This window comes from Phocoena phocoena, chromosome 15 (genome assembly GCF_963924675.1).
Source record: "Phocoena phocoena chromosome 15, mPhoPho1.1, whole genome shotgun sequence".
NCBI lineage: Eukaryota > Metazoa > Chordata > Mammalia > Artiodactyla > Phocoenidae > Phocoena > Phocoena phocoena.
The window spans coordinates 37,436,376-37,462,439 of NC_089233.1; the positions used below are offsets into that span (position 1 = coordinate 37,436,376).

The window sequence follows — 26,064 nt, forward strand, 5'->3', positions numbered from 1 at the left end:
GATGGCCCCCGGGGAGGGCTGGCAGGCAATCCCCGGCATGCGAGGCTGAGGATGGGGACTCCCCGACTCCCTCTGCCTCCAGGATGACCTGGAGGGCCTCTAGTTGGCCAGGGGCCAGGTCTTGACTGCAGGCAGTGTGGTGAACTGGATAGGGGCTGTGCTCCACATCCTTGTTTCTACACAGAAACAAGTCAACTGTCCCATCCTCCTGTCCTCTAACCCTTGACCTATGACCCCTCTCTAGCAGGGAGATTGCAGGCCAGAGGCTGGGCCTGGGGGAAGAACCACTGCCGCAGCCCTGGGTCCGGCCCAGGTCAGCATATTCTCCCTGTGGGAACTGAGGCCAAGGTCACATGCAGGAGAGTCTGCAGACCCCATCACTCCAGGTCCAGCTGTGCCCCGCCCCCAAGCCCACACCAGGGCCGCCCACTCTGGGAAGCCCTGCAGTTCCAGAAGCCTCTACCAGAGGGAGCCCTGGCACCTCCTGTGAGGGGCTGAGCAGGTGGGGAGTGGGGGAGGGGCTGGGCAGGTGGGGAGTGGGGGAGGGGCTGGGCAGGTGGGGAGTGGGGGAGGGGCTGGCTGCAGCCCTGGGTCCTATGCTGGGGACTCACTGCCCACCCGTGTCAGAGCAAATAGGTCCCGGCCTCAGCCAGGTAGAGCCCTGGATGGCACCTCCCACCACCTAGGCCAGCCCAGAGGTGGCTGAAGAGCGTCAGGAAGCCTGCCGTCCCAGTGTCGCTGGGCTCCTGCTTTGCTGCATGGAGAGAAGGGCTTGGACCCTAACCTGAAGCCAGCTCTGCGTTGGGCACAGCCCCCCACTGTGTTCACAGCCACGGTCTGTGAACTTGTGGAGGATCACAAGTTCTATCCTGACCCGGCCCCCTTCTGTACCTGCTCTCACGGGGAAGGGGTGGGGGGGGTGGGGGTCTGTGCACTAGGGCTGTGGCCGAGAAGCCAGCAGGGCATGGGGCAGGTCTAGGGTCAGAGCCTTCAGGTAGGGAGACAGCAGAGAGGGGGGTGGCCCCTGCAACCCCAGGTGACTGCCCAGCTGGGAAGCACTCCCACGGGGACCTGGCCCCTGCTCCCACAGCACCCATTCCTGCTGGAAGCCCTGGCAGAAACTTATTCCTAATTGGATCAGACCTTGTTTCTCCAGTGTGTGAATGATATCACATGGTTCTGGCTGCCAAGATGAGCTCTACTTTTCCAGGGAAGGAGGGCTTTCTATCTGCAATCTGCCCAAGTGGGGGTGGGGGGGGAGCCTGCAGGAGGGCTTTGTGGAGCCCCATGCCGCTGCTGGTGGTGGAGGCATCACCCAGGTTGGCCCTCACCAAGGCCATGGGCTTGCCACCTACCCACGTGAGGGACCGATTCTGACAGTGGAAATCCAACGCATTTCTTAAATAAGTTAATATTTATTCCACTCTGCTTTGCCCCCCTCCCCTCCCCTTGGCTTGAGAAGCCGAGTTTTCTGCATCGGATTATTGCAAATGTTTAACCTGAATTTATAACAGAAACAAAATGAAACAAGGGGGCATCAGCTGAAACTCTCGGCCCAAGCCCCACGGGCAGTGAGGGTCTTATTGCATGGTCCCCACTCCCTGGTGACCAGCTGTTTCCCAGAGACCGGATTCAAGGGCATTCTCCAGAATCCTGAGGGGGACAGAGCGGTGGGCAGTGGGTATTGGAGGGGGGATGAGACAGCAATGAGCAGTGGAGACAAATGGATGAGAACTCAAACTGTGAGCAACGTGAAGCGTGACCACGGTGGCCTTGGGGATGAAGCTGGAGGGCATAAACGGCCCTAAGCATGTATAAAAATAAGCAGATGTGAGAATGGGGCTCTGCTAGGTGGCCTCTGCCTTTCTACTTTTGGTGTTCTCTGGTCCTTGTCCCTTGGACATAGCTCTCGTTATGGGACTGCTGACCAGGCTACTGGCACGTCCTGGGACCATGGCAGCAAACTCAGAAATCCCAAACTTTAACTGAGGCTTCGGGCTGTGGGTTCCCCCTGCTCCACTTTGCCCACAATAGCATCTGCCTCCTTCTCCCTGGGCTGACATCCTTCTGGCACCTTTGCCTTCAGTGGGGCCGGACCCTTGGTCCACGCGTAACCCTGCCTGGGCCACCACCCTGCTGGGTGCACCCCAACCCCAGTGCCAAAGCCTGTGGGCACTGCACCCCGAGCTACACGGGCTTGTCCACACTGTCACCCAGGACTGGGGTGGACCCTTTCTTCGGTGGGCTCTCAGGGACTGTGAGGTGCAGCCCCCACCCCTCCTCTGGGGTGTCTCCCGAGGCCACTGGAGGCTCCGTCTGCTGGGGTTCGGGAGGTGCCGTGATGCCTGAGGAGGAAGGCCTGGGCTCTGGGGCGACACCATGGCTACCATCCAAGAACAGGTCCCCCCTGGGGCCCCCCACATCCAGCGGCTCAAAGGCAAAGTTCGGGATGGTCAGGTGTTCCGTGCGGCAGGGGACCTGGACCCGCCGTTCCCCCTTGGCAGCAGTGTCCAACCCTGCACTGTCTGTGGGCTCCAGGGGGTCCCTGTGGGGCACAGCCTCGCAGGATGGGGTTCTCCGCCGCAGGGTGGTGCTACCGCCCTCCGCTGCAGGGGCCCGGGCCGCACCCTCGTCCTCCGTGGGGGGCTCTATGGAGATGCAGGGGGGGCTCATCTTCTTCTTCCTGCGTGCCCCCAGGGCCAGCTCGGCCTCCAGGGCCCGGGTCTTCACCTCCTCGGCCTCTGGGCGGCTGTCCCCACAGCCCTGCTCCACGGAGGGCCGCCTTTGCTCGTCCGCCCAGCCTGGCTGGTCCAGGAAGCCCTGGGCATTGACACTGTAGAGCCTGTGCAGGTCTGGCTCACCGCCCACCACCCCACGGGCAGCAGGTGAGGCCGAGGGGCTGTGGGCAGAGCTGGTGATGTGGCTGACCTCCTCATCAGCTGGGTCTGGGGCCTCGGCCTCCTCTGCGCCCAGGGCCGGTGGCCGGCTGGAGACGTAGTTCTGTCCCAAAGTGTGCTTGCGGATGCGGATGCTGGGGGGCCGCGGGGGCGCCTGCCTCACAGGGGTCTTCCCACCAGGCTCTCCCCAGCCCGGGCTGCTGTCCCTGGGACTATCGACCTGCCCTTCTAGGGACTCTGTGCAGACTACCTCCTGCAAAGACATGGAGTCATATGAGACCAGCCAGAGCCCAGGCAACAGGGACCCCTCCCCCCACCACAGGCCAGGATGACCTCGTGACCCCCAAGGCTATGGGCCAGGGTGAGATGGGGCTGCGAGACACTGGTGTGGAAGCACTGTCCCCCAGCCCTAGTGTAGGGGCCCCCACCAACACTGGTCATGCTGGGGAGGGGCCGTGAGGAGCAGAAGGCTGGAGCCCAAGCTTCCATGGGCAGAATCTGCCATGGGCCTCTGGAGACCCGATGGGGCACAGAGCCAGGCTGCAACCACTGCCTGACTGGCACCACCAGCTCAGCTTGACACCTCAAGGAGGGAGGAAGGGAGAGGGGCCGAAGTCTCAGGTGAGAGTGGTCTGTGGGTACATCCAGGCCCACAGGAAAGGTTGCTGGGGGGGCCTGAGGGAGGGCGAGGCTGCCGCCTGAGGGGACACGGGTCCCCATGGCCAGGTGCCATCATCACAGGCTCCAGGGACACAGCGCCTACTTCCCCAATGTCCCTGTCGCTCATCCTTCAAATGGGGAGGGAACCCCCACGGAGCCCCCAGGCCTCAGCTGAGGACCGGAAGTCTCCTCCTACCTGTGTGCAGAGCAGCCGGCTGAGACTAGGGGAGCGGGCTGCACCCAGAGGGGTCAGGGCACGGTGGGTGTCGCCGCCCCTGGCCGGGGAGGACATAGCCGACGGGACCTGGAGGGATGGGCAGGACTCCACAGGCGGCAAGTGGGCGGTGACTGGGCCTGGGGCAAGAAGGTGCCTGAAATGTGCATCCGCCGCTGGCCCCACCCCGCCCCTGCCGGCCCTGGCCGGCCCCGCCCGCCCAGGTCCTGGCTGTCTCCACATGGGGCTGTACCCGAGGTGCCCGAGGCGCCCGCGTAGGTCTCCATCTCCACCTCCTGCAGCGGGTGGGGATGAGCGGCTGCAGCGGGTGCCACGGGCCGGAACATGTAGCTGTCGTTGGGCAGTGAGAGCATCCTGGACACAGACACCTTGCGCACGACCAGCAGGTTGGGGGCGTCCGGCGAGGCACCCGGGCTCGGCGGGGCCACGGGCCTGGGGCGGGCGGAGGGCCCCTGCGCCATCTCCAGCTCGACCTCCGCGTCCAGCTCGGCATCCTCGCGGGCCTCCTTGTTGCTCTCCTCCAGGTGCTTCATGAGCACGGCCACCACCACGTTGACCAGCACGAACTGGGCCACCAGCACGAAGGTGACGAAATAGATGGGCGAGATGGCCGGCAGGTAGCTGAGGCAGTGCCTGTCCTCACGGGCACACTCCCGCAGCGTGTCCTGTGGGTGGAGGGCGGCGGGCAGGCTCCCACCTCTGTCTGCGGGGCCTCTCGTGGACTCCCACCGCCCCGCCCACCGCGTGGGCCGGTACCTTCATGATCCCGTTCCAGTTGTCCCCCGTGGACACGCGGAACAGTGTGAGGAAAGCCATGCCAAAGTTGGAGAAGGTGGCGTGTCTGCTCAGGCCCTCGCAGGGGTTGTCCTCACCGCACTCTGCCGGGAGGGGCCTGGTCAGCCCGCCTGTCGGGGCCAGTCCGCGCACGGGCCCTGCCCTCCCATAGGGAGAAAGGCGCGCTCCTCTGGGGTGCAGGGGCCCTGGCAGGTGGACGCCTTCAGCACAGGCCCAGCTCTGCGTCAGCATGCCCCGCTTCTATTCTGAGGAGTAACAGGGCTGCCCTGGGCATGAGGCGGCCCAGGTCCAGGTTGTGGGGCACTAGCTGCTGGGTCTGAGGAGTCCCCTCTGGGCAGACCCTGGAACCCACTGAGCCTTCAGTGACACCCAAAAGGAAGGGCGCTCCCACAGGGTCTGGGCTGCCACGAAAGGTCCCCACGGACCCCTGCCCGGACTAGCCAGAGCCTCACGCCTGGGGGTCTGAGGAAATCCTTGGTGACAGTTAAGGACTTGCTGCAGCATGTCCCCTGGGGACCAGGTGGAGTTCAGGTCACACCTGCGTGTGGGCACGTGCACACGCTCGTGCAGCTCTGTCCTCCTGGCCTGGGTATGAACACATGTGCGTGTCTGTGTGCACGGCATGCGTCTGTCACAGCACTTTTGCATGTGCCAAGTCACCTCACAGTGAAGGGCTGACAGGAGCAGGGGCCAGGGCCTCAGCTTGGCCAGCACCCGGAGCCGTCCGCGGGCTGTGTGCTCATGTGTGATGCTGCGCCTTCTGGGACCCCGTGTCTGGAGTGTGGGCCACGGCGCGGCTGCACTCACCGAGCCTCCCAAACAGCTCCACTCCCAGGGCAGCATAGATAAAAAACAGGAGCATGAAAAGCAGGCCGAGGTTCCCTACCTACATAGGAGAGAAACAGAATGAGGTCAGTGGGGCCTCAGTCTCACCCCACCCCCTTTACCCAAGACCCGCCCAACAGGGCATCAAGTTCTTGGGGACTCCTTGAGCCCTGTTCTTAATCCATCCCTCTTGGCCTCGGAGCTCCTGTGGCCCCCAGGGCTCCCTGTCCTGCCTGGTGCCCAAGGCCCCTCCGCTGGCCTCTGCCCCTGCTTGGCTCCTCATGCCCACCCCGCACCCAGGGTGCTGCCTCCAGCTCCCCTGCTCCCCAGAACCTGGGAGGCCTCCCGAGGGCTCTGGTGGACTCTGTGCAGGGCCTGCCTCCAGCCTCAGGATCCCCACCTCAAGGTGAAGGCTGAAGCTCTGCAGACAATGAGGTCCGGTCTGACCCCTGCCCGAGGCTCTTCTGTGAACTTGCCGCCCACCCTCCCAGCGTCTGCTCACGCTCACTCTGGGCTATGGGGTGGGGGGGCGGCGCAGGGGCACCCTCACACGCCTCCCTCACCCTGATGTGGCTGCTCCCCCTCTTCTCCAGCACCTGCTCCAGCCCCCAGAGGCATGGCACTGGGGCGTGGCCAGGCCCGGGTTTCCCATCCTCCACCCCCCACCCCTTCCCGTCACTCCCACAGACACTGGGCAGGCTCCAAGGAGAGCTGAGTGTAACTCAGGTCTGAGGAATGCTGCTAAGGGGACCAGTGGGGGCTGGCTGAAGGTGGAGGGCATGGAGGGCTGGAGGGTTAGTGGGCAGCTGGGGAGGCAGCTGGGTGGATAGAAACATGCTGGGCTGGTGGACAGACAGCTGGCCAGGAGGGCTGGACGCTGGACACCTGGTAGATGGGTGGACAGACAGCTGTGTGAATGGATAGACAGATGTGTGGGTGGCTGGGTAGCTGGAAGGCTAGTTGAGAGGGCTAGATCCATGGCCAGATGGACATGTGGATGGATGGCTGGTCAGGTGGACTGGCAGAGGGACTGAGTACTGCACAGATGGGGAAATAAGACTCTCAGCTCAAGAGACCACAAAGGATCAGTGTGGTGGCTGTTGGGCACAGGACGCGAGGTCGCAGGGCCTGAACTGGCTCCAGAGGAGAGAGGCCTGTGGCCAACACCTGAGCCCTGGGTGTGGTCCTCCAAACTCGACAAGCACACCTTTGCCACAGGCTCTGCCCTCTGCCCAAATCCCACTGCGTCCAGAATTGCACTGGGGGATATGGGCACTGGTCATTGGTCTTCCCCAGAGAGACTAGACTGAGGCCCGGAAGGCAGGCAGCACACCCCTCTCACAGCACAGCCCAGCAGCTCAGTTACTCCTTGCACCCGGCAGGGAGGGGGGTTGGTAACTGCAGTTGCCACGAGACGGGGCGACCAGGTGAACGAGTGCCGACTGACAGTGAGTGAGGCCCTCCCTGCAGCCTGTCCTCTTGGGGGTGTCTGTGATGCCCACCCTGGGAGCAGGGAAGCCAGACCCAGGCCCAGCCCCCGAGCTGCCGACCTACCTGGGGCAGCGCCTGAACCACGGTGTCCAGCAGGGCCCGCATACCCGTGGCCATCTTGAGCAGCTTCAGCACTAGGGCCGGGAGCCGAGCATCAGCGGGGAGGGGGTGGGGCTGGCCAGACCCGGACCACCCGTCCCCCCACTTCCCGTCACCAGCATAACGCACCAGTGTGGGTTGAGGAACGACACGGGGTAGGTGGACACCTGAGCCCTGTCTACCTGCCCTCCTGATAGCCCGGAGACCCTGGTGGGACAGGCGGGTGGCCTACCGCGGGCGATGCGGAGCACACGCATGATGCGGATGATGGTGGGGTTGATGGGCAGCGCCGCGTTCATCTCTATCTCCTCCAGTGTGATGCCCATGATGGACAGCAGGACGATGGCCAGGTCCAGCTGGTTCCACCTGGGCCGGGCGGGCAGGCATGATTCAGTGCTGGCCACTGCTTCTTCCCCAGCACCCCTAGCCCTTCAGAGCACCAGGAGTCCCCTCCCTGTCCCCTGGAAATGTCCTGGTGTCACCACAGGGCATCTTGCACCTCTACTCAGCACCGTCACCTCTGCAGGCCTCAGGCCACGCCTCTTTCCCGCCCCTGCTCCACACACCTGTCCTTGAAAAACCTCCGGAACCCAAACGCCACCAGCTTCAGCAGGGCCTCAAAGACGAAGACGATGGTGAACACATAATTGCAGTACTTGAGGGCCTCGTCCAGAGACTGGGGATGGAGGGTCAGGCTCCTGAGTGTCCCCGCCCGGCTGCCCCTTCCCACCCATCCTCCTGCCCCCTTGCAGCACTGGACGCCCCCCGCCGCCGCCGCCCCCGCACCTGTGCCCTGTCCACCCTGCTCCATCTCTCTCCTCTGCTGACCTGGGCATCTCCTCAGATACGCGACAGGTCTCAGCTATTACTGGATGCAGGTCTGTGCTGGGCTGGGGAGGGCCACCTGGATTTACCCTCGCGGCATTCTGGGGACAACTCTCAGGTGGGGGAACCTGCCCCTCGGAGCCCAGACTTCTGGCCTTGCCTGGACCAGAGCCACCCACAGCCCAGGGCAGGGGCCAGCCCTCCGGATGGGCTCAGCTTCAGCCAAAGAGTCAGAGGCTCTCTGCTGTTCTAGGAGGAGGGGACGTTCCCGTCTTTAATGAAATGGTGGCGATGCGATCGGAGGACATCTCCCTCTCTCAGTCTGGCCTTTACTGGACTGTGAAATCCACAGTCTGGGAAGCTGCTGGACTCGGGGACACTCCCTTAGCCAGCATTTTGGATGGAACTTCTCATGGGGTTGGGGAGGCCCTTGGGGCAGATGTGCCCTGGGAGTTTCCACTGGCTTTAAAGGAAGGAGGACCCTTTGTTCCAGCCACACATCCATGTACCCCATAAACGCTGGTGAGGGCTCAAGCACTGCTGCAGACCTGGGGCCCCCAGTTCTTAGTGTAGCACCACCTCACTGAGCAATGGACCCCACCCGCGGCCCTCCCTGCTGCAGGCCTGGAGGCAGGGTGCGTGGGGTATCCAGGCAGCGAACCCCACCTTGGGCTGGTTATAGTGCTCCATGGACATGGTGATGACGTTGACGCCGATGATGAAGGTGATGAAGAGGTCCAGATAGTGGCTGGTGCACAGAGAGTGGATGGAGCGACGCGTGGGTGAGTAGTCCGCATAGTAGGGCCGGCGCTGGGCCTCTGTGGGAAGAGGGCCATGGTGAGGGGGTGGGTGGGGTGGGGTGGGAGGGCTGCCTCCCAGGGGCTGGAGGGTAGAGGTGCTGGGGGAGGGCCCAGGCTCAGACGTGGGCCTCAGGGGCAGGTCACCCACCGACCTACTCCACCAAGAGGGCCCCAGCCCCAGGGCAGACCCCAGAAGTGGGCCTGGAAGCTGAGACCCCACCTGCGCCCTGCCCAAACCCCGCCCTGCCGGGAGCTCCCAAGCCAGGGCCTGTGTGATCTACTCTCCTGAGCTGGCATCAGGGTTCAGAGACACCTCAGTGATGAAGGGCGGGCAGATGGGAGCTTTCTTGGGGGGCAGGGTAGAGTGGCTACCACACCCCCATCTTCCAGGCTGGGCATGTGCTGCCTCCTGGCCCCCAGGCCCAGAGTCCCTCCACTCCCTGTGCTCCAGGAGGCCAGTGGGCAACTGCCCGCTCTCTGGTACATCTGAGGTTGATGGCCATGACCTGGGTGGCGGGGGGAGGTTGTGTATCTCCCAGCAGGTCTGTCTGCACTAAATGCTCCACCTGCTCTAACTCTTCAGGGCAGATCGGTGCCCACTGAGCTCCCACTGGGTGAGCGCATAGCTGCCACCACTGCATAGGGGACCCACCTCGGCCACAGAAGCCCGTGGGCAGGGACCAGGTAGAGCAGGGGCCGACGGGAACCGACCCCTCCCTGGGGCCCGCATGCTCCTTGGTCTGGCATGCGGTCACTAGAAAGCTTGGCTCAGCTCTTGCAGCCAAAGGGGCCCGTGACCAGTTGGGCCAGGCCAGCACCGAGGACACGGAGTAGCCACCGGCCGGCAGGCTTCCCAGAGTGCAGCAGAGAAGCAGTCAGGCATGCAGGCCGGGCGGAGGAACACACACGAGCTTAAAGGCAGCAGCGTGGACGCCAGGCAGGCGAGCCAGCAACCCTTCCTCCCGCTGGAGCCCGGCGCCCACCCCAGCCGTCCCGTGCCCACCCTGCGGTGGACCCCAGTGGGCTTGGCACCCGCCTGCGATGTCCACCCTTCCCTGTGGCAGTGGCAGAGGGATGGAGGTCAGGCCAGTCCGCAGCCCTGTGCAGTGGCCTGCAGAAGTGGGGGTTAAGGCATGCAGGGCGGGGGCAGGTACCTGGGCTGGGGAAAGTGCCTGGAAAGACAAGGAGATGGTCTGAGCTGGCCGCGGTGGGCAGGGCTAGGAGACTCCACCGGGTGGGCGGGCAGCTCAGCAGCCTCTCCTGGAAGAGGCCCTCTTTGCTCCCCAGCTGGGTGGGGTTTTCTAAGACCCTCTCTCTGTCCTGGATGGCTCTGCCTGCTCCCCCCACTGTGGCGTGAAAACTCATGGGGTGAACCTGCCCTTGCGGTGGTGGGGGCTGGGAAATGGGGCCTCATCCATCCCCTGTACCTCCTGGGAAGGGACCCCACCTCCTGCTGCAGCCATCCTTCTCTGAGGGCAAGAAGGGCAAGCGTGCAGAGCCACTCGGTGAGGCCGGAGTTGTGGGTGGGGCAAGGGGACTGGGGCCAGGTAGGGAGCTCTGGGGCCAGGCTGCTGAGCTGCTGCCTGGGTGCTGCCTGCACAGCCCTGCGCCGAGCACAAGGGAGACCCGGGCTTAGGCCAGCAGCAGCCGGGTCTCAGAGCCACCCCTTGGCTGGTCCCCTGGTCCCCCGGTCCCCAGCCACCCTCCCACAGGCGAAAGGGGGGCCTCAGGCAGGTGGAAGAGGCTGGGGTGACGCGCAGGTACCGACCCGCCACCGCCACCGGGAGCGCCTTACTCCTGCGTTTCCTCTCCAGGCGCCGCTGCCGCTTCTCTTCCCGCCGCCGCGCCTCCTCGGCCTCCTGGTGCTGCCGGCACTTGTGGAAGTTCTCCACCACGACGCCCACGAACATGTTGAGCACAAAGAAGCTGACGATGAGCAGGAAGGAGATGAAGTAGAGCAGCATCCAGGGGTTGTGGTTGGGCACCGGCTGCGGCACATGAGTGGCACGTGGGTGCCTGCCCACAAGGGCGTCCCTCCCGGGCACGGCCTCTGCCTGCAGGGTAGCTCTGACCCCCGACGTGGAACTCTCCAGAAGTTCTCAGAGACCAAATGCGGCCTCTCGGGGGACATTCCCTGAGATGACCAAAGGACACGGGAAGAAAGGTCTGCTTGGAGGAGCAGGGCTGCCCACCGCCCACTGCACCTGCTGGTCTATGCCCACGGCGTCCAGCCCGTCGTACATGATGTTCACCCAGCCGTCCTTGGATGAGAGCACGAACAGGGACATCAGCGCCTGCGAGGCCAGAGCAAGGTGGTTACTTCTGGATGTGGCCTCCTGCTGGGGAGACGCCCCAAAGGACCACACCCCCTACCACAGCCCCACGCACAGCAGACCCACCCACGACTCGCAGACCCGCCATGCCGCTCCCACCTTACAGATAAGGACGAAGTTACGTGAGGTCACCCCCGCCAGGCTTGCCCCCCATCCCGACCACCAGCCCACCCCCCAGCCCTGCCCACCTGGCCCAGGTTGTCGAAGTTGTACTTGCGTCGCACCCAGCGGTAGTGTGCAGCCCAGCACTCGGCTTTAGTGGAGATGTTCCTGGTGTCAGCGCCCTCGCAGTAGTAAAACTTCCCCTTGAAGAGCTGACCAGGGCGGGGCAGTCACCCAGAGGGCCAGGCCTTGCACCCCACGCTCCAGACCCACCCCCACGGGGCCTCCCAGAGCAGCCGGACAGAGAGCAACGTCTCTCTCGCTGCCTGCCTGGGCCTTGGCCCTCCCGGGGCTGCTATGCTGCTGCTGACCACAGACCACCGTCCCACAGACAAGCAGAGCCGCGCACCTGCACCCCTAGGATGCCGAAGATGATGAAGAAGGCACAGCAGATGAGGACAATGTTTCCGATGGGCCTGAGTGACGATATCAGAGTCTCCACCACCAGTTTGAGGCCTGGGGCACGGCTGATAACCCTGCAAGAGGAGCAGAAGAAATGTGCTGTTGAGCCCACCCAAGGGAGCTGCCACCAGACAGAAAGCCCAGCGCTGCAAAGACCCCACCCCCTGCCGGCCCCAGGCCCTTTCCCTCCCCAGCTCGGCCCCACCCTCTGGCCCCACCCCAACCAGCCATAGCCCCGCCCATTCATACCCTTCCCTTCCCCAAACTCCACCCCATCCTTCCCCAGCCCTGCTCCGATCCCCGATTCAGGCTCTGCCCCACCGCCCAGTCTGCCCAGTCTACCGCAGGGGCCGCAGTGTCCGCAGCAGGCGCAGCACACGCAGGATGCCCAGGATCTTGGCACCACCGGCCGACGCCATGGCCACGATGATGTCAACCAGGGACACCAGGACCAGCAGCCCATCCAGTATGTTCCAGCTGCTCTGCAGGTAGGCATGCTCACCAGAGACCAGGCCCAGGGCCACCACCTAGTGGGTGCAGAGGAGGGGCTGGTGGAAATATGTGCTCCACATGGGGCCAGGGTGGGGCCACTGGGCAGGGCTGTGAGGCCGGATGGACAGATGCCTGGGCTCCCCTGGACACCCTGTACCTTCACCATCATCTCGGCCACGAAGATCGCCGTGAAGACGTAGTTGGAGATGCTGAGGAAGACGCGCTCCTGCAGAGGACAGGATGATGGGAGGGGCCAGCCGCAACGGCGGGACCCCACCCCTCCCAGGCAAGGAGGGCGCCTCACGGTGCTGCCGGGGTCAATGTCGGGCCTCTCCAGGGCGATCGTGATGCAGTTGAGGAAGATGAAGACCAGGACGACGTGATCAAACATCTTGTGAGCAATGATCTTCTGGCAGGAGATGCGGAACCTGGGGGCCGGGGGTGGGGGTTCAGGGACAGCCCTGGCCAAGCCCTTGCTTCCCGTCCCCAAGGTCCCAGAGGAGGAGCACAGCGTTCACCACGTGGTAGGGACGCAGGGGCCCAGAGGGAGGGATCAGCTTTCCCAGGTTTCTCCCAGGTGTGCCCCATACCTGTTCTGTGGGGAGAAGAGGTACAGGGCCCAGGGCTCGCGGCTCCGACAGCACTCGGGCTTGTAGGGCTCCAGCACTTTCTGCAGCCGGGAGCAGCAGCTCTGGGGAGGGCGGGGGGGTCCTCAGGGCCTCTCCTGCCTTCAGGCTCAGCCCTGTCCACCCACCCGGGCACTGGGTGAGGGATCTACGCTGGGAGCTGGGAGTCCAGGGGGGTGCCGGTAAGTGGCCATCCTCAGATCCCTGCCCAGGTGGGCCTCCCAGCAAAACTGTCCAGGGCAGCAGAAGTGCCTAGCTGAGAAGGTTCTGCTCTCTTCCCCTCTCCTCCCGTGGGGCTCTACTTGGCTGACCGACTCCAGCTCAGAGCAAGCCCTCAGCTGGAGGTGGGGCTGACCCTGGGGCGAATCCCACTCCAGAGCTCCCTGTGGATCAGCTGAAGCCACACCAGCCGGATCAGCTCCTGCCCAGCTTGTCCTGCTTCCCTCCCCCGTCCCAAGGGCCTCCCGCGAACGCTGCTCCCGAGTCCCCACCTGGGAAACCAGCCCACGACAGGGGCAGGCGAGGGGCTGACGTGAGGCCCACCCCCACTCACATCCTCCACATCATCGTCAAACTCGGCCGTGTCCTCCTTGTGGCTGTCGATGCGCAGGAATAACTCGCTGGGCAGGGCCAGCCCGTTGCAGTCGTGGAGCTTGGTGGGCAGCAGGGCAGCCGGCCGCAGGGGCCGCAGGTCAAGCGTGCTGCGGTGGTCCAGGGACTCGGTGCGCCGCAGCAGTGTGGTACGTGTGTCTGGAGAGGCTCCCACACCAGGCCTGCTGTCCTCAGCCTCCTCGTCTGTGCTGCCGCTGCCCTTGCCCTCACCGGATAGCAGCGACTCACGCTCCCCGCACTGGCTCCTGCGCTTGAGGCTAGGTGCGCGGCCCAGGCTGTTCCAGCTGGAGCGCCGGCTGCTCCAGGCGCTGTTGGGGCCCCAGTGGGTGCAGGGCGAGCTGCGGAGGCTGGACTGCGGGGAGGGGGCAGGAGTGAGCAGGTCGGATGCCTCACCCCAAGTTACCCCCAAACATCCTGGCCTCAGGGGCACCTGGCACAGGGACCTTTCGCATCCAATGGCATCACCATTGACAGCCACGGGTGACATCTGTATGTACATGGATCATCTCCTTTAACGAGCAGATAGCCCTGCTAAGGAGAGACACTAGCGGCACTGAACCTTAAGTGGGGCACCTGTGGCACACAGTGGGTCAACAGCTAGCTGGAGAGACAGCCAGCAAGCGTCAAGAGCACTGAGTGGACCTCCTGGGCCTGCTCGAGGACCAGAGGGTGGGCGATGGTTATCAGCGGGCCTGGGACCAGCCACGGACCAGGAATCCTCAGATGCCACCGAGCAGCTGAACTGGATCTCTGGGGAGGGGCCCCACATCAGTTTCTAGTTGGCAGACTCTGGACTCACAAAGAGAAGCCGGGTGCTGCTTATCCAGGAGATAAACTGGACTGTGGTCCGGGGACTTCACCTTTGCTGCACCTACCCTCTTTGCCCTTCATCGTTTTCACCTCAGGGGTCCAGCAGGAGCTGAGCTGGAATCCTTGCTCAACAGCCCTTGTCCTCCTCCCAGAGAGTCCTAGCAGTTTGGCTGTGATGCATCTTGTTGCTAGATCACTCGGCCCACCCAAGGCTCAGCCCTGCACCTTTTCTGTTACCAACACATGATCGTCCTGCCTTGATGGTTTGCCTGGACTTTCCTCCAGGTTCATATCCCTGTGCTTTCTCTCCACGGTTAGCTTGTCCTGTTCTGCCCACCCCTCCCGGGCCCTTCTGAGAAGCCCAGAAGCCGGCTCTGGCTGTGTCTGCTGGGGGTGGTGTTTTCTGGGTTTGTCTGGAAACACCCTGTGGGCTCCAGCTCCACAGGGTGCTATTGGTCGTGATGCACGGAACTCTCCGCCCGGCTTCTGTCACCTGCTTCACATCCTTAGTTTTTTTTTGTATTTTTATTTTTGGCTGGGTTGGGTCTTCACTGCTGCACGCAGTCTTTCTCTAGTTGCGGCGAGAGGGGACTACTCTTCCTTGCAGTGCGCGGGCTTCTCATTGCGGTGGTTTCTCTTGTTGCAGAGTACAGGCTCAGTAGTTGTGGCTCGCAGGCTCTAGAGCGCAGGCTCAGTAGTTGGGGCACACGGGCTTAGTTGCTCCGCGGCACGTGGGATCTTCCTGGACCAAGGCTTCAACCTGTGTCCCCTACATCGGCAGGAGGATTCTTAACCACTGCGCCACCAGGGAAGTCCCACAGTTTTTTACACCTTTTTGCCATCCTTCTCCGTTTTCCCCATCTTGTATGCTGTGCGCTTTGCCAGCTTTTATCTATGATTGCAAATTGGAAGATAAACTTCCGGCCTGACAGTCTACTCGTCTGTTCATACTCCTCCCATAAAAATGGCAGCTTCTGGCTCCACTTACAGAAAACAAAGCACTCAGGGCCAAGGGATTCCAGGGGTATGACTGGGGGTGTGTGTGTGCGGGACCCTCACTCATCTCTGGGGAAGGCCTAAGGAACTGGGTGGGTGGAGCCTGAAGGTGCCCTGAGGCCAGGGCGGGGGACCATCCCTACCAGAGACTTCTGGTCCCCCAGTTGGGGGTCCACGGAGCTGCTGCTCCCACGCCGTGAGTCCAGGAGGCCAGGGGCCGCATCCAGGTGTGGGGAGCTCTTGGGGGTGGGCATGGGTGTGGCTGCTGTGCGCATGATGAGGGGAGGGGGTAGGCTGGCCTGGCCCTCCAAGTGCCCGTTGGGGGTCACCGCCAGCGAGTACATCTTCATCTCTGGGTGGGGGGAGGAGGCCGCTTGAGCCTGCAGGGCTCCCAGGAAGGATAATCTGCCCGCCCAGGACCCGCCCACAGGAGTCCCAGCTGTGCCCGGACTGGCAGGCAGCTCCCTCTCCATCCTTTCCCTGCCCCGCCCCCTCACCCGCATGCGCACCTGTGGCCCTGAGGTCTCTGAACTTGTCCAAGTCCTCCTCCAAGTGGGTGGAGGTCTTGTCTTCATCTGTGTCGGACCTGGTGGCATCACCCTGTGCCCGAGGAGCACACAGTACACGTGAGGCTCCCCTCAGGTGGAACCCCCCTACAGGAAGGCCAGGCCAGCACGGGGGCAGGTGTGGACGGAAGGGCCCAGTGGGTGGAAGATGGAATTCTCTCCATGTTGGTCTGCCCAATGTGCCTGGTTCCCACTGCCTCCCCTGGAAGCCCCCCTCACCTCCGCCTGGAAGCCCTCCACAAGGATGGCCACCAGCAGGTTGAAGAGCACGTAGTTGCCAAAGGTCATGAGGGCCACGAAGTAGAGGGCAGCCCAGGAAGAGGTGGAGGCCATGCCGTTGTAGAGGACAACGTTCCAGTCCTCCTGGGTGAGGATCTGGGGGAAAGGGGTGGCGGGGCAGAGTGGGCCCAACATGGGGCCGAGGAGGTGCCAGGACGGTGGGTCTGGCTGTAGAAATGCTGACAGGCCCTTAGGACCAGAAGGAGCTCTGGACAAGTGAGACCAGGTCCACCACCCCAGGGGCCAGAATCAATGTCCCTGCTGCTGTTCACAGCTTGTCACTCACTGTGGCCTTGGACAGGCCTCGGCCCGCTCTGGGGCTGTTCTGAGCAGGGCTGTGGCTCTCCAGGGACTACCACGTACATGAGGGGACGGCCCCACCTGGCTTTACCTGGAACACGGTGACGATGGCCCACAGCAGGGAGTCAAAGTTCTTCCTGTCAGGGACCGTGTCTCCAGTGTCTGTTTTCAGGCTGAATTTGCAGCCAAACAGGTGCATTCCGAGGATGCTAAGGGCGGCAGACAGGGATGCGGTGAGTGCGGGGGATGAGGCACAAGTGGGGGGACATGCGGGGTGCTGCCTGGTCACCTCCACACCCAGCAGCTGTTCCTCTATACCTCCCCCCGGACCCCCAGCCTTCTGATTTGCAGGGGTCTCCCAAGTGCCCACAGCCGAGCTGTTTCCATTGTATAGGGGGGAAGACCAAGGCCAGCTGTAGGAGGGACAACCAGAGGCCACTCTGGCTTCAGGCAGCAGCCAGGACCTGAGGTGCCTGTCTCACCCAGCCTACCTGGGGCTGCCCTCTGCCCCAGCCCCCTCCCCAAGGCCTGAGGCCCCGGGCCAAGCTGGCCCACGGCAAGGGCTCAGCAAACAGCAGCTGAAGCAAGAAACTCCAGCCTGGCTGCCCCGCCCCTTCTCTGCCTCCCTCATTCTTGGCTTTTGGGGAGGGCACAATCCCCAATCCATCCATCTGGGGGCTGGTCCCATCACCCCACTCAGCTATGAGCCGTGGGAGCACAGCCCAGTACGCCGGTGCCTGGCACAGAAGGTGCCCAGTCAGTCCTGTCGAAAGGAACCAGTGACTGCGTTTCTGCTGCCGCTTTGAAGCTCCTGGCACCCCGGGCCCCAAAGCCACAGCACGGGGCCAGCGCGGTGGGAGGGGCCTCCCTCGGGGGCAGGCATGTGCTCAGCGCCCCAGGCCTCGCCCACCGGGCGCGCCCACCTGAAGATGAAGATGAACAGCATGAGCAGCATGCAGAAAGTGGCCACGTTATCCATGGTCTTCATGAGCACCACCAGCTGGCGCCGCAGCGCGGGCAGGAAGCGCACCAGCTTGAGCACGCGCAGCAACCGGAAGGTGCGCAGCACCGACAGCCCGCCGTCCGCCTGCCCGACGATCTCCCACACGCTGTGGGCAGGCCGAGGCTCAGGAGGGTCTTCTCTGGCCGCGCACCCCTGTGCCCACCCTGACCCTGGGATACCCTCTTCCCAGAAGCAGGAACACCAGCCCGGGAGCCACCGTGGCCTCCGCTCAACCCCACTCTGGGAGCAGGTTCAGCTGCATGAAGGCATCGACAGGGCTGAGGGATGGCGGTGACATCTCTGAAGCCTCCTAGTCGGCTGCTGTCCTGCCGGCTGCCCGACCCCCAGAAGCTGCCCAGTCAGAAGCTTCTCGAGTGAGGGCCTTTCCCGGACCTCCGCCTTTCAAGCTGTGTCTGGCCTGTCTATTCTTGTTAGGGTGGGGGATCCCTTGACTCCCGAGGGAAGGGAATTCCCCCAGATTCTCCAATTCATTTCTGTGTTGATTTTGCGGCAGCAGACACCCCTCAGGCAAGCTGGCCTTCCTCAAAGGTTCTGAGCCCTAAGTGGAGTCCGGCTGTGAGGCCGAAGGGCCACTGAGTGCCCACTCTGTTCCTGCAGGGAACAGCTCCACTAGGTTCTACAAACTTCCATCTGAGATGCAGCTGACATACCTGTGTGTACCCGACAGTGCTTGTGGGGAGGGGTGGGGATCCTGCCCCAAGACATCCCATCCCATGAAATGCTGCTGGCAGGGTCTCTCCTGCTGGCTAGGGCTCTGCTATGTGTGGGGGGGCTGTCTCCTGACACTGGCAAGCCAGAGCCTCCCCGGCCCCTGTGGGCTCCCAGGAGGTGGGGACCCACCTGATGACCACGATGATGCCATCGAAGATGTTGTAGGGATTCCGGATGTAGCCCAGCGGACCAAAGGCCAGCAGCTTCAGCAGCATCTCCAGGGCAAACATACTCGTGAACACGATGTTGCTGATCTCCAGGGCGTTGGTCAGCTCGTCAGGCTGCGGGCAGCAGAGACGTCATCAGGGCCCGCCCACGGCTCCCAGTGCCCCTCAGCAGGGGTGGGGGACTGCTCCACTGAACTAGGAGCAGGTAAGTCTGCATCAAGGGGCCAAGGGGCTGTGGCAGCATCTCAGAAGGAGCCCAACTGGCTGCTGTCTGGAGGAGAAAACAAGGACCCCAGCGATGTGCCCTCCAGCTGGACCCCAACCTGCCTGGCCCTCCTATCCTGACTGTCCCTGGCCCTCCCCAGGCCCTGCCTGACCTTCCCACCAGCATGTCTGAGAAACAGTCCACAGACTTCCCCAGACCCCACAAGCACAGGCCATGGGAAAAGGGGCTGGAGCATCTGCCTCAGGGTTCCAGGGTGGGCATGTGGATGCACTGGGTGCAGGGCACACAGTTGGTGCCTCCCAAGAGCTGCCCTGATCCCTGGTGGCCTTGCACACCCTTCCCTGTCAGCAGAAGGCCCCAGAGGTCCCTCTCTTACTGGGGATGTGCTGGCCCGCCTGTGTGTGTGCACACCTGCACCAGTGTAATTGCTGGTATGTGTGTGTGCCAGTGTGTGGCCTGTTTGTGTGCACATGTGAGTTTGCATGTACCTGCATGTGCCGTGCATGTGCACAGGGCCTCCCACGTGTACACATCTGTACACATGTCCACATCTGCACAGGTAAACCTTGCGTATGTGCGTGTGTGCACGTGCGTGTATGTATACACGTGTGTGTGCAGAGGCTCTTCCTTGCCAGGGATTCCCTCCAGCCTGCTGCTGTCCCTGCCTAGTTCTCACCCTCACAAAGAGAACCTCCCTGCCGGGGCTGCTGGAGGCTAACACTGCTGGCATTTTCCCTGAATTGCTCTAGGATGAAAGAACATAGCTTAAATGACTTGAAAAGCCCAGAGGGTGGAAAACGAGGAAAGCAACTTGGTCATTAAAAAGTGAACTGGCCGCGGGGCTTCCCTCGTGGTGCAGTGGTTAAGAATCCGCCTGCCAATGCAGGGGACATGGGTTCAAGCCCTGGTCCGGGAAGATCCCACATGCCATGGAGCAACTATGCCTGTGTGCCACAATTACTGAGTCTGCGCTCTAGAGCCCACGAGCCACAACTACTGGAGCCCGTGTCCCTAGAGCCCGTGCTCCACAACAAGAGAAGCCACAGAAACGAGAAGACCGTGCACTACAATGAAGAGTAGCCCCTGATCGCTGCAACCAGAGAAAAAAGCCCACATGCAGCAATGAAGACCCAATGCAGCCAAAAAAGAAAAAAAAAAAAAAAAGTGAACTGGCCTCGGTCCCCAGAGTAGACGTCCTCTCCCTGCCGGACCCAGCCGCTGCTCCTCCCTGGTGAGGCCCCAGTCCCAGGCAGGGGCTACTGGGGGGCCAGGCACCACCCATACAATTCCTCCTCTGGGGGCCATTCCATACCACTGGCCTCTCCGGGCCACCCAGGGGCATTCCAGTGGGCACATTCTGGCTCATGTAAGGGGGGGCCACTCTCTGTGAGAGCTGGGCTGTGGGAGTCCCATCCTGAGAAGAGCACTGGGTGGCCTGGTGAGCGCCCTCAGCCCCCTGCTGCCTCTGGGATTGTGATTTCAAACCCCCACCCCAGACAGGAGGACCTCCAGGCGGGAGCCACAGTTTCTCCATTCACCCCTCAGCAGAGGCCCAGCCAAGGAGAAGCACGAGCGTTTGCTGAGTGGCTGATAAAAACTGCCACAACAGCTGACATTCAGCTCTAACGCCATCCCTGTTCCCCAACCCCCAGAAACCCCTCTGTGGGGCCCTGTAAGAGACTGAAGTCTCAAGGAGACACGAGGAACGTGCTCCCCGGGGGTCGCTCCGAGGGCTGTCCATTCAGGCCCACTTCACCTCTGGAGGGTGCACCGGGCCGCCTACCTGCTCATGGTACTCGATGCCCATGCTCAGCGTGTTGGTGAGGATGGCTACCATGATGCCGCGGTTGAAGTATTTGCTGTCCACGATGCGGCACAGCTTGCCGCTAAAGGAGGCCCAGATGCGGCCCAGCCCTCCCTGCTCGCCTGCCACCGCCCGCCGCTGTGCCCTCCGCCGCGTTCCTCCTGAGCCTGGCGTGTCCGCCACTGGGGGTGGCTGCATGGGGTCACGGCGGTCTCCATGCCGCACATCCCGTGTGAATTCGTAGACCCCGTTGCTGTCCGAGTCTCCGCTGTCTGAGTCGCTGAACTCCAGCTCGGGGTCCTCCAGGGCGCTGGTGCAGTACGGGCAGCTACTCAGCTCACAGGTCAGCGTGCCCGCCTGGGGGCTGGGCAGGGGGCAGGGCACGCTCAGGCCTGACAGACGGCTGGGGGCCTGGCCCAGTCCTGCAGGGAGAAGGATGTGGGCAGCCTCAGGCCGCTCAGCTGCAACACCAGGCGCCTGGGACCCACATGCACAAGCAGGCTGCCATGGGGTGAACGGTGTCTGTGTAGACATGCACATCGTACACATGCACACGCCTGGGCACTCACACCTGGGTATATGTGCACATGTGGGAACATTCATACACACCTAGGCACACGCCTGAGCACATGCACAGACACACATGCCCACGCCCTGCACAGGTACTCTCTGTTCACTCAAGGATAAAAAGAGGCAGAGAGGCTCATCCACCAGGGGGCCACGCCATCCACAGAAATATGACGTGAGCTGCTTTCCAGCAGTCACGTTAAACGGATGATGTGACTGTGAACATTCCAGGTCACGATGCGCAGGAGCCATTGTCGCTCGGTGCTGCCTGCCCGGCTGAGTCTCTGGGGCGCAGGTGACTGCACCGGCGGCGGCGGCTTAGACTCCCCACAGCCAGGAGCCCTGCGGGGCCAACCTGCCCCAGTGGGCAGTGCAGGACTACAGGCATGTGCATTCTGACACACCCCGGTCACTGTGTGAGGACACACACACCTCTACCCACTCCAGGCACCCTGAGGGCTACTGCCCGCGCATGCCACCTGGGAGGGCCTCAGTCTGCATGGGACGCCAGTGTCTGGGGTCACAGTGTCCTGTCCGTCCCAGGTGGGTGAGGCCGGCACCTCAGGTGGGAGGACCGAGAATACCGGGAGGCACCCCGGCCCCTCTCTCCTCGGCCTTTGGGAGCTCTGTGACCTCGGCTTTCCCTTCCCTCTGCCTCAGCCTCAGTCTCCCCACCTAGAAAGGGGGCCGGCCACTCCTCCTGAGAAATGACCAGGCCATGGACAGGTGGTTCCTCTCAGGGCCAGGCGTGGGCAACGGGGCACAGCCCCAGGGTTTTTTTTGCTAGCTTCAGAATTCTCATTTCCACGTGGCAAACGCTCAGGGCTACAGGATGGATGGAGGTGGGGGGGGCACCTTCTCCCATCTGAGGTGCCCAGGACCTCCCCCACCTTCTTCCCTTCATCCAGGGCTCCAAGGGAGGAAGGCTGAGCTCACGAGAGTTCGCACACAGGCGGGGATGTCCCAGGAGCCCATCCCCCCACTCCCCACTGCTCCCCACAGGGTGAGGTCCTTACCGTGCTCCCCAACCAGATGCTGGATCTTCTCGCAGGGGTCGGGGCTGCTCAGGCTCAGTGGGCTGTGCCCCCCGGCTCCCAGGGGTCCACCAGGACGCTTCCCCTTGGGCCCGGGGCCACCTTTGCCACTGCCTGCGGCCGAGGGCAGGATGGTGGGGTAGTTCATGGTGCCCAGCCCAGTGGCCAGCTTGAGGCTGGCGGTGGCAGTGGCCACAGCATGTGCCGCCCGGGCCCTCTCCTGTGGCCCCTCCACGTGGCAGTCTGCATGGTACACGCTGTGCACTGACTCAGCGTCAGGGGGCCCATGTCCGGGCGAGGGAGGTGCTCCGGCCCGCACCAGCCTGGTGTCACCGCCGCCTGGCTCGGGGCCTGGCCGGCGTGGGCTGCCATGGCTGAAGTGGTAGTGGTGGTGGTGGTGGTGGTGGTGGTGGTACACAAGATGGTGGATGGAGGTGGCGCGCCCTCCCGCCCGCCGTGGCCGCCACCCAGCGCCCTGGCCGTGCGGCACGCCGCTGGGGTCCACCTTCTTGCGCCAGCGGCTCTGCCAGCGGGCATAGAGGCGGAGGCCACGGCGCTTCAGCTTGCGGCACACATGGCCCACGTACCGGAGGAGCTCCTCATAGCAGCTGCCAGGCTCTGAGAAGCTGGCCAGCGTGCTGTCGTTGGACAGGTAGCGGGCCCGCTGCTCCCGCATCAGCTGGCTCTCCCGTTGCTTCGTCTCCGAGAACTGCGTGGCGATCACCACTAGGCACAGGTTGATCATGAAGAAGGAACCCACCTGTGGCGGGCGGGAGGCAGCGAGCTCACCGGACGAGTGCCCCAGGGAGGCAGGGAAGCGGGGACACTGGGACCCACCGCCCTGGGCATCGGACTGGGCAGGGCAGGAGACCAGGACAGCAGCTGTGGTTTCTACACAACAATCAAGCCCCTGATGAGAGAAATACTGAGCCCCACTGTGCGCTGTCCGTTCTAGGGGCCCGGGATATGGCCCCCGGGTAGCCGGCGGCGGCAGGGCACCCTGTGATGGGCAGGGTCCTTGCTGATCCGATGTTGAGCCCCAGCATTTGGGATGGGTGGTGCAGGGTAGGTGCTCCTTGCCTGTTTGTGGACAGTTGCAGGACGTGTGGGGAGACCCGCCTTCCCGTCATCTGTGTGGTTTGTCCCCTCATCCTTCAGCTCTGTCCCCAGCCACTCCCTCCCGCCCGGGTCAGGTCTTCCTCAGCCCCCACGGCTTCACTGTCCTCTGTGGCAGGGTCACCGGGTGACACTCTGCTGTTTGTGTTTATGGTCTGAGATAAGGCACGACAGGTGCCTGGTTTAATTCACGGCTGGTCTTTTCAAACCCCGCCCCAGGCACCAGGGGCCACTGAGAGAACCAAGTGAGGGCCACCCCTGGGGGCCACAATCCCTGTGGAGGGCCGTGCCTGGGGGAAACACCTATACTGTGGAGAACTGTGCTGAGAGCCCATGTACACTGTGGGGGGACTGTGACCCCAACAGGTGATCCTGACTCTCCTGCAGCCTCCTGATAGGACCTGGCCATGGGAGGGCCTGAAGGGCTGTCTGAGGTCTCTCTCCCCTCCCCACACACACAGGCTTCTCTGTCCTCCCAACCCTGCCCACCTCCTCCTGGGGCTGGACAGAGTCTCCCCCCAACTCCACCAAGGGCCCCCACCCACCTGCCCTGTACACGACGGCCCTGGGTCTCTGCTGCCCCCGCCCTGCCCTATAGCTCAGTCAAGTGCAGGGACCCAAGAGGGCCAGCAAAGGCCAAGATGGCGCTGCACCAGGGGCACAAGCAGGATCTCGCTGGACCCCGGGGACAGGACGACGCCTGCTAACAGAGGAGGAGCTTGGGATCTGAGAAAGGGCTGTCGCAAAGTGGGGGCGCCCCCCCCACCCCTCGCCCCGTGCATCCCACTCTGCCCCTGCACTTACAATGATGAGCAGGATGAAGTAGATGAAGTTGTAGAAGGAATGGGCATCCATGACGTAGTACATGATGTCCACCCAGCCCTCCAGCGTGATCACCTGGTGGGGGGCAGGTGGCTGGACACACGGACAGCCCTGAGAGGGCGGTGGGCCCTCCACGCCTGCCTGGTACCAGCCCCCAGGCCCCGCATGCTGGGCGCCCAGTGCAGGGGAGACCCAGAGCCCACCTGGAAGATGGCGATCCAGGCATAGCCGATGTTGTCGAAGCTGATGGCCCCGTTGTGTGGGTTGGAGTCGCCCGAGCGGCACACATTGTAGTACTGGTTCCAGTTGATGCAGGTGTGGTGGTCCGTGCCACCTACACCCTCGGCCTGTGGCTGCCCATAGGCCTCCCAGCCCAGCGTGCACTCCACGCGCAGCTCGCGGCGGCTGGGGATGTGTGAGCACTTCTGCATGCCGTTGTCCCGGCGAGAGGAGCAGATGAAGGGGTTTTCCTCACCCTCCTCCGGCTGGTAGTATGGCCGCAGGAAGCTGAGGTTGCTGTTCCTGAAGGCACAGAGATGGAGAGACAGAGAGAAGCAGACAAACAGACACAGTCAGACAGAGGTAGAAACACACATAAAAACCAAAAGTAACAGAGACAGACCCAGGCCCACCAGTGCTAGTGCTGCTCCAGGAAGGGTGTGTCCCTGGGAACAGGGCCTGGAGGGGAGGAGCCTGTTAGGGGATGAGCCTGGAGAATGAGGAGACTGTTGGTGGAAGAGCCCGTTAGGGGAGGAGCCTCTGGGTGGGGAGGGGAGGGGCCTGGAGGGGGAGGAGCCTGCTAGAGGAGGAGCCTCTGGGGGCAGGCCCTGGGAAGAGCAGATTCGGGGCATCTCCTGCAGGGTGGGCAGGGCCCCTGCACCTGGCAAAGGTGCTGTCCAGGAAGCAGCGGTTGCGCAGCAGGCCAGCCCAAAGCTGGACACCCACGATGCCGAAGATGAAGAAGACAAAGAAGCAGAGCAGGAGGACGTTCCCGAGCATGGGCAGCGTGTCCAGCAGCAGCGTGACCAGGATCCTCATGCCTGCAGGTGGCAGGGCAGCCGGTCAGTGCAGCAGAGCCCTCCTGGGAATCCCTGAGGCGCCAGGCCCTCCTGGGAGCCCTGAGCCCTCTGCCATTCACAGATGGACATCAGCACCTCTGTGGGGGACATGAGCTGGGCCCCCCCAAGTCCAGCATGCCCCAAAGGACAAACATCTGCGGTAAGACACCACAGAGGGGAGCAAGGCCATGGCCTGGAGGGGCTCAGGGCGGGAGGTCCCTGATCCTTGCGAATGCCATATGGGAACACACTGCAGCCAGGCAGGCCCCCAGGGTGACCAGACCAGGAGTCCCGCGGCCCCAGGCTCCTGCATGCGAGCAGCAGCCTGGGGGTCTTGCAGCAGATACTGGGTTCAGGAACCAGCGTTTCTTTCCATTCTCTGTGAGAATCACATTGAGCAGAGCCCTGCACTGGAGGGGAAGCAGGGGCTATGTGCACCCCAGGGCAGGAAGCGGCTTTTGAGAGGCAGTTTTGAAGCTCTTGCTCCTGGGTGCAATGGGCTGCGTGTACACCGATTATTCGAGGGAGTGGGTCAGCCAAGCCCCATGCGCCCCTTGGTCCCGGGCCTGCCCCCGTCCCAGACATCAGTGAAGATAAGACTTGTTTCCAGAAACAAGCAAGAGCTGACCTAAGGGTACAGGCAGAGCCCTGGGCCAGGGGGCCTCGTGGAGAGCACCCTGGAGCTGTTGGATGGCAGAGGTGGGACCTCTGGGGTCACAGGGGGGAATCACAGCTGGGAGAAGCACTTAAGTTTCAGAAATGGCCAGGAGGAAGATTCATCAGGGACAAAGTGAGCACCACCCTGGCCAGACAGCAACTGGCTCAAAAGGCCACATGTGATCTAGCGTCAGAGTGGACCCCAGGCAGCCAGAGTGAGACACTGGGGGCTCACTGCGAGGGGCACATGGTCCTGTCTGGGGAGGCACCCTGTTTGGGACCAGGGCATGTCCCCAGAGCGAGGCCAAGCTGCTGGCATTTGGTCTGAAAAGTGAAGATCTGTGTTGTGAAAGGGGCTGTATTATCACTTCACATACTGAAAGGGGGTCCAGGTGAGCGGACTGAGTGCCTGATGGTGCTGGGCACAGAGCCAAGAACCACACGTGACACCTCACCTCAACCCACAGCCATCCTTGAAGAGGGCCACATTCAGAGTTGGGTAAACCGAGGCTCAGAGAGGTACAGTACTTGCCCAGGATCACATAGCATCTGAGCCCTGTCTGATCCCTGAGGGTATAGCCAGGTGGCAAGTAGAAGGAAGGGCCAGGGGTCTCACAGCATAAACCTCACCCACCTGCCCTTTGGTGGAGCTGACAGCCCCAGGGGGAGGGAG

The 26,064-nt window shown here is 63.1% G+C and overlaps 1 protein-coding gene across 1 annotated transcript in view; it reads right to left on the reverse strand.

Annotated features, from left to right (window-relative positions):
- Positions 1-2,187: 2,187 nt before the first annotated feature.
- Positions 2,188-26,064, reverse strand: part of CACNA1H (calcium voltage-gated channel subunit alpha1 H) — a 61,917-nt gene continuing 38,040 nt past the window's right edge. Inside the window, exons 5-34 of the mRNA XM_065893238.1 lie at positions 24,557-24,716; positions 23,880-24,198; positions 23,659-23,751; positions 21,721-22,498; positions 20,117-20,559; positions 18,070-18,221; positions 17,129-17,314; positions 16,297-16,414; positions 15,846-16,001; positions 15,570-15,660; positions 15,204-15,412; positions 13,196-13,606; positions 12,607-12,707; positions 12,321-12,444; positions 12,174-12,242; positions 11,867-12,051; positions 11,472-11,598; positions 11,149-11,274; positions 10,832-10,921; positions 10,423-10,615; positions 9,782-9,799; positions 8,494-8,645; positions 7,569-7,678; positions 7,235-7,368; positions 6,967-7,037; positions 5,395-5,473; positions 4,549-4,670; positions 4,025-4,457; positions 3,754-3,911; positions 2,188-3,150 (exon numbers count right to left, since the gene is read on the reverse strand). Of these exons, the coding sequence (XP_065749310.1) occupies positions 2,188-3,150; positions 3,754-3,911; positions 4,025-4,457; positions 4,549-4,670; positions 5,395-5,473; positions 6,967-7,037; positions 7,235-7,368; positions 7,569-7,678; positions 8,494-8,645; positions 9,782-9,799; positions 10,423-10,615; positions 10,832-10,921; positions 11,149-11,274; positions 11,472-11,598; positions 11,867-12,051; positions 12,174-12,242; positions 12,321-12,444; positions 12,607-12,707; positions 13,196-13,606; positions 15,204-15,412; positions 15,570-15,660; positions 15,846-16,001; positions 16,297-16,414; positions 17,129-17,314; positions 18,070-18,221; positions 20,117-20,559; positions 21,721-22,498; positions 23,659-23,751; positions 23,880-24,198; positions 24,557-24,716 (6,371 nt within the window). The remainder of the gene's footprint in view (positions 3,151-3,753; positions 3,912-4,024; positions 4,458-4,548; positions 4,671-5,394; positions 5,474-6,966; positions 7,038-7,234; positions 7,369-7,568; positions 7,679-8,493; positions 8,646-9,781; positions 9,800-10,422; positions 10,616-10,831; positions 10,922-11,148; positions 11,275-11,471; positions 11,599-11,866; positions 12,052-12,173; positions 12,243-12,320; positions 12,445-12,606; positions 12,708-13,195; positions 13,607-15,203; positions 15,413-15,569; positions 15,661-15,845; positions 16,002-16,296; positions 16,415-17,128; positions 17,315-18,069; positions 18,222-20,116; positions 20,560-21,720; positions 22,499-23,658; positions 23,752-23,879; positions 24,199-24,556; positions 24,717-26,064) is intronic.